The sequence below is a fragment of the Paralichthys olivaceus genome, chromosome 16, assembly GCF_024713975.1.
Source record: "Paralichthys olivaceus isolate ysfri-2021 chromosome 16, ASM2471397v2, whole genome shotgun sequence".
In the NCBI taxonomy this organism is placed as follows: Eukaryota; Metazoa; Chordata; class Actinopteri; order Pleuronectiformes; family Paralichthyidae; genus Paralichthys; species Paralichthys olivaceus.
The window spans coordinates 21,899,225-21,913,022 of record NC_091108.1 but is presented as its reverse complement, the minus strand read 5'-3'; the positions used below and the strand labels follow the sequence as shown (position 1 = coordinate 21,913,022).

Genomic DNA, 13,798 nt, shown 5'->3' with positions numbered 1-13,798 from the left:
TGAAATAGCTCCAGAGCATCAAAACAGACCAAGCAAATAGGCAATGTTAAGAATGGGCACTGCACAAGTAATCATAAATTGAATTACATTTACTTGTAATCTAGCCTGTTTATAATTATTTGCTTGAGAGGAATGTTTTTAAATAAAAGTACTTGCCAAGTGACTGTCAATTGACTTGTTTTAGATACATGACAGACATGACATGACAGACAGATATAAAAACATGCACAAGCAGGTAAAGAAAGAGAAGGATTTACCTGCATTAGACGAGGCTGTCCTCCAGCACTAAGAGGCCTGCAGGGAATGGTGGTCTTCTCAGCCACTCTCAGCCACTTTTCCCTTACTGACCCCCCACCATCCATAATGCTGTCTTCTGATTCACTCTCCTGATCCCTGCTGTTGGGGTTCTCCTCCTCAGGAATATGAACCAGCTGGGAGGATCCAGGTCGGGATTGGATTGACACTCTGGCCCCACCTGCCAATCCAGTGCTGCCATTATGGGCCATGTGATTATGATTGGTCATAGGAACAGAGCTAGCAGCTAGCTTCATGTATTGAGCTGGAATGTGGGCCCCAGCACGCAGCTCCGCTTCCTGGCCAGTGATGGAGGGCAGGTGGGTTCCACCCCGGAGCTCTGCCTCCAGGCCCATTGCAGATGGTTCAGAGGAGCAGCGCAGCTCCATGTTCCTCTGAGGAGATGAGGAGGAGGCTGGTCTTATTCCATCCATTACCTGTAGGGACAGCTTCCTGTTGTCATTCTTATTCTTCCACTGGCTGAGGAGCTGCTTGGATCGAGTTGAGTCCATAGAGGCATGAATGGAGGCGTGACGCCGAGGAATACGGCCCTCCTCCAATGAGGAGCCTCCATGGGACCTGGAGCAAGAGGCAAATAAAATTCATGAGCAAGAGAAAAAAGAAGTTGATTGTGCTTCTGGACTTCTGCACATCAGTGAGCCGGGTTACAGGCATGCTAACCACGATGACATGACAAGCTAAAATAAGATTAAGATTCCTATTTTTGGTCCCACACACAGCATGCAACATGCAAACATGGGGAAATTTGACCTCTATATTCAACCCATCCATGTGAACGGAGCACATGGAACACAATCCAAACAGTGACAGCACACGGAACAGTGTGGGCAGCCATGAAGGCGCCCGGGGAGCAATTGGGGGGTTCGGTGCCTTGCTCAAGGGCACCTCGGCAGTAACCAGGAAGTGAACTAACACCTCTCCAACTTCCATCCATGCTGGACTTGAACCGGCCACCTTCTGGTTCCCAAGCCAAGTCACTATGGACTGAGCTACTGCCTAGGGGACTACATATTAAATGATACTGTTTTTTTCTGTGCTCTTAATTCTTGAATAAATCACTCTCTTTGTATTATTTCTTTAACAAATAGTATGCTTACATTTTAATAACATTGTTGGAAGTTATGTTGGGGCATGACAAACACACTGTAATCAAGTCTAGCTGTATACCTGTGTTTGTTGTAGCCTGTTACTGTGTGTGCAGACCTAGTAGCTAACATTTAACATTAGTTCTTTTCTTGTTATTTTCTGGCAAATCTATTCTTGTCTCACTTAAAGGCTATTCGGAGACCACTCACAACTATAAAACTGCTGGAGTGTTGCAGAACACCAAACAGCAATCAGCAGCAGTGCAGTGTACCATCGCACAACATTTTTCTACTTTGAAAAACACAACACGAAAGATGTTCCACTCATTAGCTTTCTGTCTGAGCTGTAGAATCACTATGTGCTAAATTCGTTGAAATAAAATCACAGTGGGGGCAGATTTGTTACTCACATGTTCTGGACCATTTCAAATCAATTCAAAACAAAAACAAATAGACAAACCAAACATACACAGTGGCTGTTTCACTACATTTGCTGAGCATCCAGTCTGATACACCTGGCATTTCCTAAACAACTCGGTGTTTCAGACTCTCAGTTAATAACTCTGTGCACCAGCTGTGTGTGCATGTGTGCATGTGTGTGTGTGTGTGCATGTGTGTGCATGTGTGCATGTGTGTGTGTGTGTGTGCATGTGTGTGTGTGCAGGTGTTCAGCTAAGGTCTCCCTGCTGAAAACTGTGTGCTTGTCATGTGAATGTACACAGACAAAAATGTATCTACTGAGCTTATGCTGAATTCCCAATATCAGACAGACACCTGGGTGAGTGATGAGGAATTCTGGGAGATGTAGTGTGTGCATCGGTGGCCATCTTGTGATGTGGCAGCCGATCCTGTATGGGAATGTAGTCCCCCTACATGACCCCTTGTGATGCCACAACATCTGACAGAGATGATTGGAGTAACAATGGCAACTCTAATGACAGAGGTATTGTCACTGCTAGTAGTATATGTGAGAAGGCATATTTAACAAGCAATCTAATTGTGATCATAATCCTCGATCAGCTGCCACCGCAATCCTCGCAACGATGAGGTACAAGGACTCCAAGGAAGTCAGGTCAGTAACATGTATTTATGAGACATTAATGTGATGAAGAGGAAGAAGAGGAAAGAGGAGCTCTGTGTCATGTGTTCGCCGATGTTCTAGACCTATAGCAGCATAGCTAAGAGCTGGTCCAAAGCAGACCTGAGACAGCTCTGACAATATAAAGCCATTTTCAGATATAACCTGTGGGAAAAATCTGGAGAATTGGCCACGCGGTTTACCCACAGTTTGCCTTTCACACATCCACAAAGCAGTGGGAGGTTCTCTGCACAGACGTGTTCACAACAGCAACAAATCCTCTGCATTATTTAGGAGAGGTGGATCAGCCGGGTGCACATAGCATTGACTAATTTGTCTGCATATAATTGAGAAAGGACATGCCTGATTTTTTAAATATTACATGGGCGGAAAAAGGAATACCTTAAAATGAGTTTTAGATGTGAATGTGAAAGTCAGACAGTCAGAATATGACATTGTGATTAGTTCAAAAGCCATTTTTCAAAACATGACCTGAGCTTATATACATCTAAAAACACTGTATGGTCATGTGGTAGGAGAGACATGAACATGATGCCACTTTGAAGTAACAAAATGCAGTCACATAGTGAAGTGATATAGTAAGTTTAGTAACAGTAAGATTAGAAATGTAATGCTTATATACAAGAACTAATCCTTTGTTATCATATTGTAAATATGATGTATTGATGAAGCCATTATGAAAAGGAATCATTACAATAGTTAAAAAAAACATTTTTTAAAGTTAGCATTGCCTGATTATGGTACGTTCAACACACATGCAGGGTATGCATCGTCCCTCTTATGTGCATTATCACTGCCACACCCCTACTCCTTTTTAAACTTAAAGCAATCAGCTCAAATGGCTGAGCACCAGGAGAAAACCAGCATTCAATGATAACCCTATTATGCCCTTAAAAGACCCCTGTGTGTCCTCCCTGCTTTAAAGTGGAGCTTTTCAACTGTTTCAAATTATTATTTTCTCAGTTACACCCACACAGAACTTCATAACTCCTCAGGCAAATAGTCAGCTCTAAAATATATCCTGATATATATATATATATATATATATATATATATATATATATGTATATATAACTTGGTGTGGCTTGATGGAGACTGTTGTACCTTGGCGGAGGTATGGGCTCAACTAAGTGCCATTCTAATCAACTGATAGTATTGAGAGTTGAATGATGGTAACAGACATCATAGTATTTACCAAGAAGTCTCTACAAAATTTTCTCTCTACACGTGTGTTTATTGTATGTATGGAAATGACAAATATCAACTTATTGTTGTCCTATTACTTGATAACATTTTATCTTTTTGATTTGTATGTGACAGTTACACATGATAAGCAAAATAAAGAAGTAACAAAAAGAGTTACCTTGGCAGTGTGCTGCTGCTGAATGTCATCATGTTGTCACGGTTGCCTAGAGGACTGGATGGACTTATCACCTCCACCTCAGCACTAGCTCGCTTCATATTGGTCAGAGATGGCTCTCGATAGGAGGAACTACGCGTCAGGATGGGCCCGGTTTGGTCTGGTGACAACATATGGGAAGAAGTCCTTGTGATAATTGGCTCTGGTTGGCTGGGAGCCAGGGTGTGGTGGCCTATCAGAGGACAAAAAAGAGAGGTCATGTTAAAAAGGGGGGTGATTTGAACTTAACTTATTGGAAGTGGGTCTTATCTCAAAAAACTGAACAATAAAGGATCATTCTGTATCCTATTATTTGACATTACACAAGCAACAGCTAAAGTCAACAGGTATTTTATGAAAACTTGATTTATTCACTTACAAGTAAAAACCTCCCTCCTCTAATTAATCATCAGGATCAGTTTACTGCACACAGGACGCAATACTCTGCCTGAGAAAACCATGATGTTTTCTGTGGTTACAGAGGAGCTTTTCCAGTTTGGGAAAATAACCACACATGTCAGAGGCTATTTTAATGGGGGCTTCAGATTTAATGGAAATGGAATTTGGTCTGTTTGATTGATAAAAAGAGACATTCTGCACAAAACTTTGCACTCTCAGAAACCTGAGATGGGCATTTTTCACCATGTTTTTAAAACTTTGCAAAGATTAAATGGCTAACTAAATTAATCAACAATGATTAGTCAGATACCACTAGTAAGAGCCCAAAACAAAGACATACAGCATCTCAAAAGCAGCAACTTACTGTGTTAAAATCTGTAAGTTACCAATAAGCAAAGTTGATAATGAGAAGATCAACTATTCAACTTAAAGGTTCAGTGTGTAGGATTTAGGTAAAAGGAATTTTGGGCAGAAACTGAATATAAAATATTCCTAGTGATGATTTTACTGGTGTGTTTTTTGTTGTTTCTTTACCATAGAATGGGCTCTTTATATTTAAAAAAATATATATTTACACGGAGTGGGGTCCTCTCTTTGGAGGCCACTATGTTTTTTGCTGTCATCTAAACTAGACAAACTAAACACCTTTTGTGTTTTCATGACAACTGAAGTTCAACACAGGTTTTCTTTCATGTTTGGAAGGAGAGGGTGAGATGAAGTTTCATTTGCAACATGCAACTTCACCTCTAGATGTCACTAAATTCTCCACACTGAACCTTTAAGTAAGAGCCACAATAAGAACTTCATCAATATTACATAGTTTTTGATGAAAGGTGCACATTGGGTAGCATCCTTAAGTAAAGTGAAACTTGCTATTTGATGGCTGCATGTTGAGATATTACATTTTTTAATTTGTGACATAGACCCAGTGATACTTTGCTGATCGTAGGTTAACTCAGCCAAATTAGATTCTATTGTTTTATTATTGGGACGACTCTTGTACAAGCATAAATTCATAATAATGAAAATAAGCAAAGGTCTAAAATGTTGTATCTTGCTCTCCATACATAGCCTTTTTATATCAATGATGCAGTTTATGCTTGTACTGTGTTTTACCTTGCACAAAATTGGGAAAGTGTGACTGTACTCATTAGCATGGCCAAAGTTAAACAAACCTTGCTGGTCAAGTCATGATAAGGTAAATGTATGATACAATTTATTCTCGAAATGTAGTGGACATGTCAGGGTGATGAACTCTTGAACTCTTTTACCTTGGTGGCTGTTGCTGACTGCTGTTTGGCTGACATTGGGCAGGGAGGAGAGGGGGGGCTCTCTTAGGATGGGGGGAGATGGATGACTTCGAGACCGATCTTCACTAGGCTGGAAATTCCCCACTGCGTACACTCCCTGCATACAAACACACACACACACACACACACACACACACACAGTGAGACACAGAAGGGCATGCTGCAAAGACATATCCAGGCTGAGGAAGAAGCCATGTTGGCTTCAGTCCTTTACCAAAACATGTACTATATCTGTCTTACTGGAGGATGGATACAAGTCATTGTTATCAAGGTATCTAAAATACATACAGTACAAATAAGGGAATGAATGCAGACCATATTTTTCATACACATTCTTATGCAGTGACGCTGTTAGTACTTATCTGGTTACATGTTTATCTTATTGAAAAACATGCTGCAGTTGCACGACAATGTATTTAAATTAAAATAAAAGACATTACTACTACTACTACTCAAATGTATTTAGATTACTCTACACTTGTATGGACCTGGCAATTTCATCTAAAGTGGAGCAAAAGATCCAGAGCACAACCTCATATCTGTAGCCAACATTTCCTCTCCAGAAGGCAGAACAACAAAAGTGTAGGCAGTTGAAGAGGCCTGTGTGTGTGTGTGTGTGTGTGTGTGTGTGTGTGTGTGTGTGTGTGTGTGTGTGTGTGGGAGGCATACTGTGTGAGTGTCAGGCATTTTCTACACAAAAGTTGAACATCCATGCTTCCTTCAACCAGTAGAACAGTAATAAGCCACACGTCCTTCAGTAACAATAACATAAAGCGTATTCTGCAGCAACATGCAGTTTAAGAATTTATATTGTGGTGATGATTTAGGGGTATGTATCAATTAAACTGTAGTGTCCTGACAGTTGAAACATAGTTGAATCACTGTCAATCAATCTAAGTGAAGTAGGTATGCCCCTCCCATCAGCCCTCTCGTCAAAGCTACGTTTCCAAAATGGTAAATGGTCTGTATTCATGGAGAGCTTCTCTAGTCTTGATGAGCATGAGTATTATTTGACAGAAAATGTAAACAAGTTTGTGTCTAAACAGAGTGTAATCAGTCTTTTCAGTTTACTCTGTTTAACAACTCGCTATTCTTTTACTCTATAATAGATAGCGATAGAAGTGAAGTAATGGAACAATTTGATGAACACTTATGTGAGAAAGAAGAGGCAGGAAGGAGATGTGAAAAGTGGCCAGGCAGGTGGCAGGGAGAAGAAGTGTAAATACAGTTTAGTTCAGGGGGAAGGTTATTACCCATACATCTCATATGTTTTTGTTTTTTAACCAATCCTGTCATCTGGTGACAATTACACATATAATTATAATAATACAGTATATAGGGCCTGATGTTTTTCTGACTGTTGCCTATAATAATTATCCCATCACCTCTTTATTAAAATACACAGTGCTAATTTGTTGTTTTGAATAGCATCCTGTGCAATCTAGTTGAAGAGGATAAGCAGGCAGAGGATTCAGGGACAACAGAGCAGGTGTCTGAGGACACTCTCCCTCAGGAAGTGAGGGAGTGTAGTGCTGTAACTACCGGGTCAGCCAAGGCAAAGAGTTGGGGGGGTGCTGGAGGAGAACATGAGGAAGAAAGAGACAGAGAGAGAGAGAGAGAGAGAGAGAGAGAGAGAGAGAGAGAGAGAGAGAGAGAGAGAGAGAGAGAGAGAGAGAGAGTGTAGTGTCATTGAGCAGAATAAGGAGATGTGTATTTTCTAAAATGTGTTGATATGTGTTATATATGTATACTGATGTTTATTGTCAAGAAAGATGCCTCTTATTTTTTATTTATTTTAAATATTTCAAAGTATTACATATTTATCAGAGAAATGTTGAACAAATAGGAGAAGAACAATGCTGATTACAGGGCCTTTCATACTATAGTTTCTGAAAAACATGTTATTCTCTACACCATCGTCTTCAACTGACTCCCCATCTCCTGGATTCTGATCCCCCTCAACAGAATGGAGAGTTGAAGAGCATGCAAGATGCCTTGATGATACTGTCGGCTGCATCAGGGCACACCTGTAATCTCTGACAGTAGAAGCTATGTAATTCTTCACTATGTGGAGAGACGGGAATTGAAAACTTGTGTCCTCTTGAAAAATGGGGCTTTATTGGGGAAGCCTCGTCAGCCACAACCACATATGGCACAGGTCCCAACTCTGGTGCAGAAAATGAGGGAGGAGAAAAGGTGGCGGGACATAAAGATCACCTTCCTGGAGGGCTCCCAAAATCTCCAATGTACAATGAGAGGGAGTCCTTGTAATTGTGGTACTGTGATCCTGAGTTGGGAAGTGCCTGGATCACAATGTGTTCACCGATGCCATGTGGGAATCTTCAAATCCCCTCCCAGTATTCATCAACAGATCTTTATTTGGACGCGGCATGTGGGCTTCTTTCATGTCTTCCCAAATGGCATTGCGGGATTCCTTCACTGTTTGTGCCACAGTTAAGATACCAAGTTGAAACCTGCTGCATGTGTGATGTAGCTATCACCAGTTCTTAGAAATCTGCAAAGAAATGATGGAGTAAGTATAATTTCTTTCTGTATTGCTCAATCGATAGTTAATATGGTTACACACAAACACACACGCTCAAATTCATGACCATTTCAATCTACTGTCTTTAATTGCTAACACAACCTTTTGTTGCCTCTATCTTTCATATATACACAGACCATCCAATAAAGTATGTTTGACTTCAAACTAAATATCCATCATGTTACAGTTTTTAAATATTCATATACATAGACCTCCTGGTTTACCAAGGAAGGCACAAATTAACAGCACTACTTTTTATACGATAAAATAACATGGTACAGAAACGCAATATAAAAACATGTCTGTCATTTCTTCAGTGCACCCTGGACACCTGGAACTGCCTAAGAAGACAATGTCAGAGGAAACAAAGAAGAGGAAAAGAGATAAACCGGACAAGAGTGACTTTTGGAGCATATTTCACTCATTGGCGAACACTAAAAAAAGGTATAGGATGAAGGACAGATGCCAACCTGAGTAAGTCATAACCTTTGCTTGTTTGCTTTGCTTTGTCTTGTCCTGTCCTGCCTATTTGACATTGGGCAGGGATGTCGTTGACTCCATAGTTTATCATCAGAAGCCAGGTAAATCCATTTCAATAGAGATGTAGCAAGTTAGGCAAACAATTTGATGTGATTTGATACACTGAACATTATGTTCCGACATCGATAACTGCTTTGGCAACTCACTTGCTGTGCTAGCTTGTTAGCTTGTATGCTACCGTTCCACTCTGAGTTGAGTGCAGCGAATGGGCAAACGTTTAGTGCCAGACCCCAAAGGCAAACCCTTGCTTTTGAGGTTGCTGGTTTCTTCTCCACCAGCTTGTCAGTAAATGCATGTGTGAATAGCTATGTGTATGGGTGGGCTCGGACCAAAATTCTTATTTATGACAGTGAATTACATAATCCACCTCTAGGGGGAGCCTGGTTACAGCAAATCTTGCATACAGTATTGCATTTCTGAGACCGTTATAATAATAATAATAATAATAGTGTATTTATTACTTTAGGCACTTCCTTCTGTTCCTTCTGGGAACCCACAATTCATTTTTTAGTCAAATGCAATAAAAGTATACACACTTTTGATACAATCTACTTAAAAGGTTCAAAGTTTAGTATTTTATGCAGTATGTTTGTGAATGTGATGTACTACAATACAACCAGAATATGCCTTTGAGAGTGATAGTTTTGAAGCAGTAGTAGAATAAGAAGAACAACTTCCTCCTCTCTCCAGTCTTCAGTGTATTTATTGTGGAAGAAAACAAATGAAAGAAATGTGCACAGCTGGAATCATTCACAAGCACAACTGGACCCTTCTCAAATTAAATACTAAAGAATCTTACCTCAGAAATACAGCTAGCCGCAGCTAGCGGTGGGCTCTCTGAAATTACTCCTCTGTGTCTTCAAACTTGGTGCCAGCTGTTGCAGGAGTTCTTCAAACTCGTCGTCGTACGTCCTAAAATACGTGGGATGGACTAAGTAGTGAAACTCACCATGATCTCTCGTCATCAGTATCGGATGTATCCAGGTATTTCATTTTCTTTTCGGTTTGTTTAGTAAAAGGTGCACCAGATCATCAGAGCTTCATCATAGTTTTTCTGAAAGTTTTGTCCTTAATCATTTGTTAAATAGCATAACACTCAATGTTCAAGTCAGGCACGTCAAAACTCGCCTCTATTTACAATTTTGTGCTATTTATTTGAGTTGTTGTTCAAAGGCTTTAAGACTGTAACATGGAAGATAATTACTTGATTTAACTAACTGAGACTATTGTAGCATCTGATTAGGTTTACATTCATTTTGGAAATACGTCTCTTGAAGGTCTGTGGATTTATTCCTGTATCGCTTACTATGCATTGCTTTCGTAAAAGATGTTAATATAGCCAACACTTTAACAACAAACTCAGTGTACAAGCATGTCAGTATTGTTTAAAACATGTGAACCTATCCTTTAATTGAGAAATTGCCAAACTGCATGCCTTGTCATATCTTAAATAACCTTCACATGACCTGTATGAAGCCATATTTGTAACATATTTGAACTTTACCAGATAAACAGCAATGGCAGCTCCTAGTAACCATCCACAGTAGACATCGACAGGGTGGTTTCTGAACTGGATGATCCTGGTTAACCCAGCTAAGATGGCCAGCATGACGAAAGAGAACACCAGGAGAGGCTTCAGCAACTTGGCAGAGTCTGTCAGTACTGTGTTGAAGTACATCTAAAAGAAACAGTTGCACATGTTATCTTTTACTGTTGATCAATTTTAATGATGAAGATTTTAGATGAGATATTCAGCTACATGTCTCATTCTACATGAGTGTGCATGTTAACCACTTACTGAGATGTAGACAGCGGCAAAGGCAGCCAGAGTTGCATGCTGGGAAGGAAACGACTTCCTAAAAAGAAAAAAAGACAATGTTCTTTATGCTAATTATTATGTTCAGACAGCTAAGGACAATACTGAATATTCATCTGCTACAAGAAGGTGACTTTCAAAGAAACTTGGAGGTGTGTGTGTAGCAGCTGTAACAAGTGTTTCATTTGCAATTTGTTTTAATCCTGCTGACAATATATTTTCAGTACTACCAGGAGTATGACTATAACCCTAAAGAACTAAATGAATATACCAGTATATATATCAAGATACCAGTTTGTACAGATCTGTAAATTACAATACAATAAAGCTTGTGAAAGCTGACATGTTCATGGCTATACGGTCACCCTCCTCCTAACTCGGTTTTCCCTCCTCATATCAAGCACACCTAAGATAAACCTGGCTCACTACCACACCTGTTTCCTGCGGCATTTAAAGCCTGGTGCTTCACTCAAATCATGGCCAGATGGTCAGTTTACCCACAGGGTGGTAGAGCTCTTGTTTTGGACTGTTGCATACTTCATCTCTCTTGTGCTCATGTTACCAATGCATTCCCTCCGTTGGTCTGCTGTGCCCCGGAGTTCTGTTTTTTTTGTATTTTGAGGGCCCAACTGGAAGTGTTGGTTTTAGGTCACCTACAGTTTTTTTGTTCGCCTTTAACTCCGAGTCTGAGTTCTTCATCTCGTGTCCTGAAATCTTGAGTTATAATAATTTGGTTACATCAGGGATTTTTAAAGTCTAACACAACTCCACCAAACAAGTGACAAAATAAATGCACAGTATTCATTTTTGCTGTCCAGTTTTCTTCTGTTTTTGTTCAAAACAAACATTAATTCATATCTGATTATGTACACTATGCACAAAAATGCCACAACTACCAATTGCAATTACTAAGAGAAATAAATTAAAAAGAAAATGTGTTTATACATTTGCATAAAGGAAGCTAATGATAATCCTCTTTACATGACCGAAAATATAACATTTAATTAAGCAGAGAAAGTGGTGTTTAGAGATTGAATTACGTTTTTTTTGAAGGAGCTCAGGATGACTGAAAATGGCTGCTATACTCCAGATGATTTCAAAGAGCAGAATAAGAATCTGTGGAACAGCTCATTCTGGTGTGTAGGACAGCACAAAACAGTCTGTACTGTTTGTGTCATAGGATGAACTGAAGCATCCACACTGTTTGAGATGTGTGCAGTGCACAGCAGTGTACAGTCCACCTCTCTGTAAAACTATCTTTACAGCTTTGAGTGTTGAGGAGCACAATGAATTGGCCTCAGTTAATGTTTAAACGGAGGAGGTGTGGAACCACCAGGACCATTCCTAGAGTTGACCATCTGGCCAAACTAAGTAACAGGGTAAGAAGGCCATTGGTCAAGTAAGTGATTAAGAACCGGTCTATCTAAAGTAACTTCTCTACAGAGATGCAAGAACCTCTGTGAAGGACGACCATCTCAGCAGCACTCCATCAATCAGGACTTCATGGTAGAGTGGATAGATGAGAAATGGCCTACATTTACTGTTGATAGTCTGAATGACCGCTCCATGTTCTTCACACTACAAATCATAGTCAGCCATTTACACCTCTTTACACACACTCTTGTCCATCACTCATACACCCCACACTGATTGCTCAACCATCAAGGGCAATTTGAGTTTCAGTGTCTTGTCTTGACACTACCTCCTGGGACACAGATGATTTAGAAGCCAATTTTAGATAAAAACTTATGTGACAGGAGTTTACCAAAGGGCATTTAATCCACACTAACGTCTTTCAATAGGATGAATATTGCCAGCTTTAAGTAGGTTGGGGCAACCCCAGAGAGAAGACCAGTTAACAACAACACCAAAGAACTATACTCACGACAGTAATGAACCAGCAAGCGGTTCAATGAAGAAAGCCAACTGAAGAACATAAATGCAGTGCCATCTGAGCACTCAAGCCTCAGGCAAAATTACTACAGGCATATGTCTGATCTATTATTGATAAGAACAAGATTGGAGGGGTGGCACAGTCCACAGACATGCAGATGAGGTGGTTTTAAATGATCTTTAGGTGTAAAAAAGAGGTTGAACTGTTGTCTCTTACAATATGTTGATGCTGTGATACACTGCTGACCTGTCCAGAATGAACCCCACCTGTCTCCAAATGTGAGCTGAAATAGGTTCCAGCCCTGTGCAACCCTGCACAAACAGGTATAGATAATGAGTGAATGGATGAGAGAGAATAGCAAAGACCTGTACCTTTAATAACCTTCAGCAATTAATATTAAACATGATAAGCATAATAATCAAATTGCAGTTGAGAAGTGCTAAAATGTGATAAGAGCAGGTATTTGCTGAACAAACAATAAGCTGAGCAGAAGTAAACCAAAGGAGAGCCTATCGTGTAACCTTAGTGATTACAACATGCATGTACTAATGAGAGAAATAGAAGCCCTGGGAAGGAAGACCCGTGAAAAGCTAATGTGAGAAATAATGAAAGTTTCAACTACCCTGATAAAATGTGCAGAACTGTGCATCGAGTGCTTATTATTGTAATAATCCTTAAGAGGTTTGCAGTGATTTTAGAACAACAAAGAGGCGTAGTTAATTACACACCTCTTTATGTTATTAATGCCAGTTTATTCTGTCACAGCCCACATACAACCGTATGTTCAGTTATTAGAACAAAATACTGCCAAACCAAACTGGTTTTCACGGATGTCAAATGTCTAACACTAATCGTTGATGGTTTACAACATCCAGAAATTAGTGCTAAAAGGGGGCCTAAGGTCATCTCATAATCACATAAATAATTCTATCTTAGTATTTTGTACCGTTGCATCTTGTATATCTCTTGAAGCAGTCATTGATGCCTTCTTTCTTTCTTAATCTCTTTCTCTCTTTTTCTCTAACAAAAGATATATGTCTGTCACAGTCAGAATGACCACTGGCAGGACCAGGAGAAATGCTGCTGCGTAGGTGGCCTGTTGAAACATCTATACCGTTTTACTGTCCTCTGCAGGTAGAGAGAACTTGGCATAAAAACCTGTGGTTTCCGTTTCGTTCAGAACTGCTTTATTTATCCAACTTCCTCAAGGAGACACTGAGTGGTGGTTCAGTTTACGTGACGCACTTAAGGTAGCTCCTCCCACATCCAAGTCTAGTCACCAAACTTTTCATCCTTTTGACTAACCTTCAATGTAAATAACATTTATTTCACTTTATTTGTATTATGTCGTATTTAAGAATGAAAGTTATTGGATACTGTTTGATAAGTTTGATCT

The 13,798-nt window shown here is 39.9% G+C and overlaps 1 protein-coding gene and 1 long non-coding RNA gene across 6 annotated transcripts in view; both read right to left on the bottom strand.

The window, feature by feature from the left end:
- plppr4a (phospholipid phosphatase related 4a) overlaps positions 1–13,798 on the bottom strand; it is a 39,658-nt gene that overhangs the window by 10,635 nt on the left and 15,225 nt on the right. For all 5 annotated transcript variants that reach the window (XM_069511293.1, XM_069511289.1, XM_069511291.1 and 2 more), the window contains exons 5-9: positions 10,491–10,548; positions 10,197–10,370; positions 5,569–5,704; positions 3,863–4,091; positions 258–873 (exon numbers count right to left, since the gene is read on the bottom strand). In XM_069511293.1, the coding sequence (XP_069367394.1) occupies positions 258–873; positions 3,863–4,091; positions 5,569–5,704; positions 10,197–10,370; positions 10,491–10,548 (1,213 nt within the window). The remainder of the gene's footprint in view (positions 1–257; positions 874–3,862; positions 4,092–5,568; positions 5,705–10,196; positions 10,371–10,490; positions 10,549–13,798) is intronic.
- LOC138405092 (uncharacterized) lies at positions 6,210–10,190 on the bottom strand. The gene is made up of 2 exons (XR_011238776.1): positions 9,492–10,190; positions 6,210–8,122 (listed from the first exon to the last, which is right to left on the bottom strand). It is a non-coding gene; the product is annotated as an uncharacterized lncRNA (long non-coding RNA).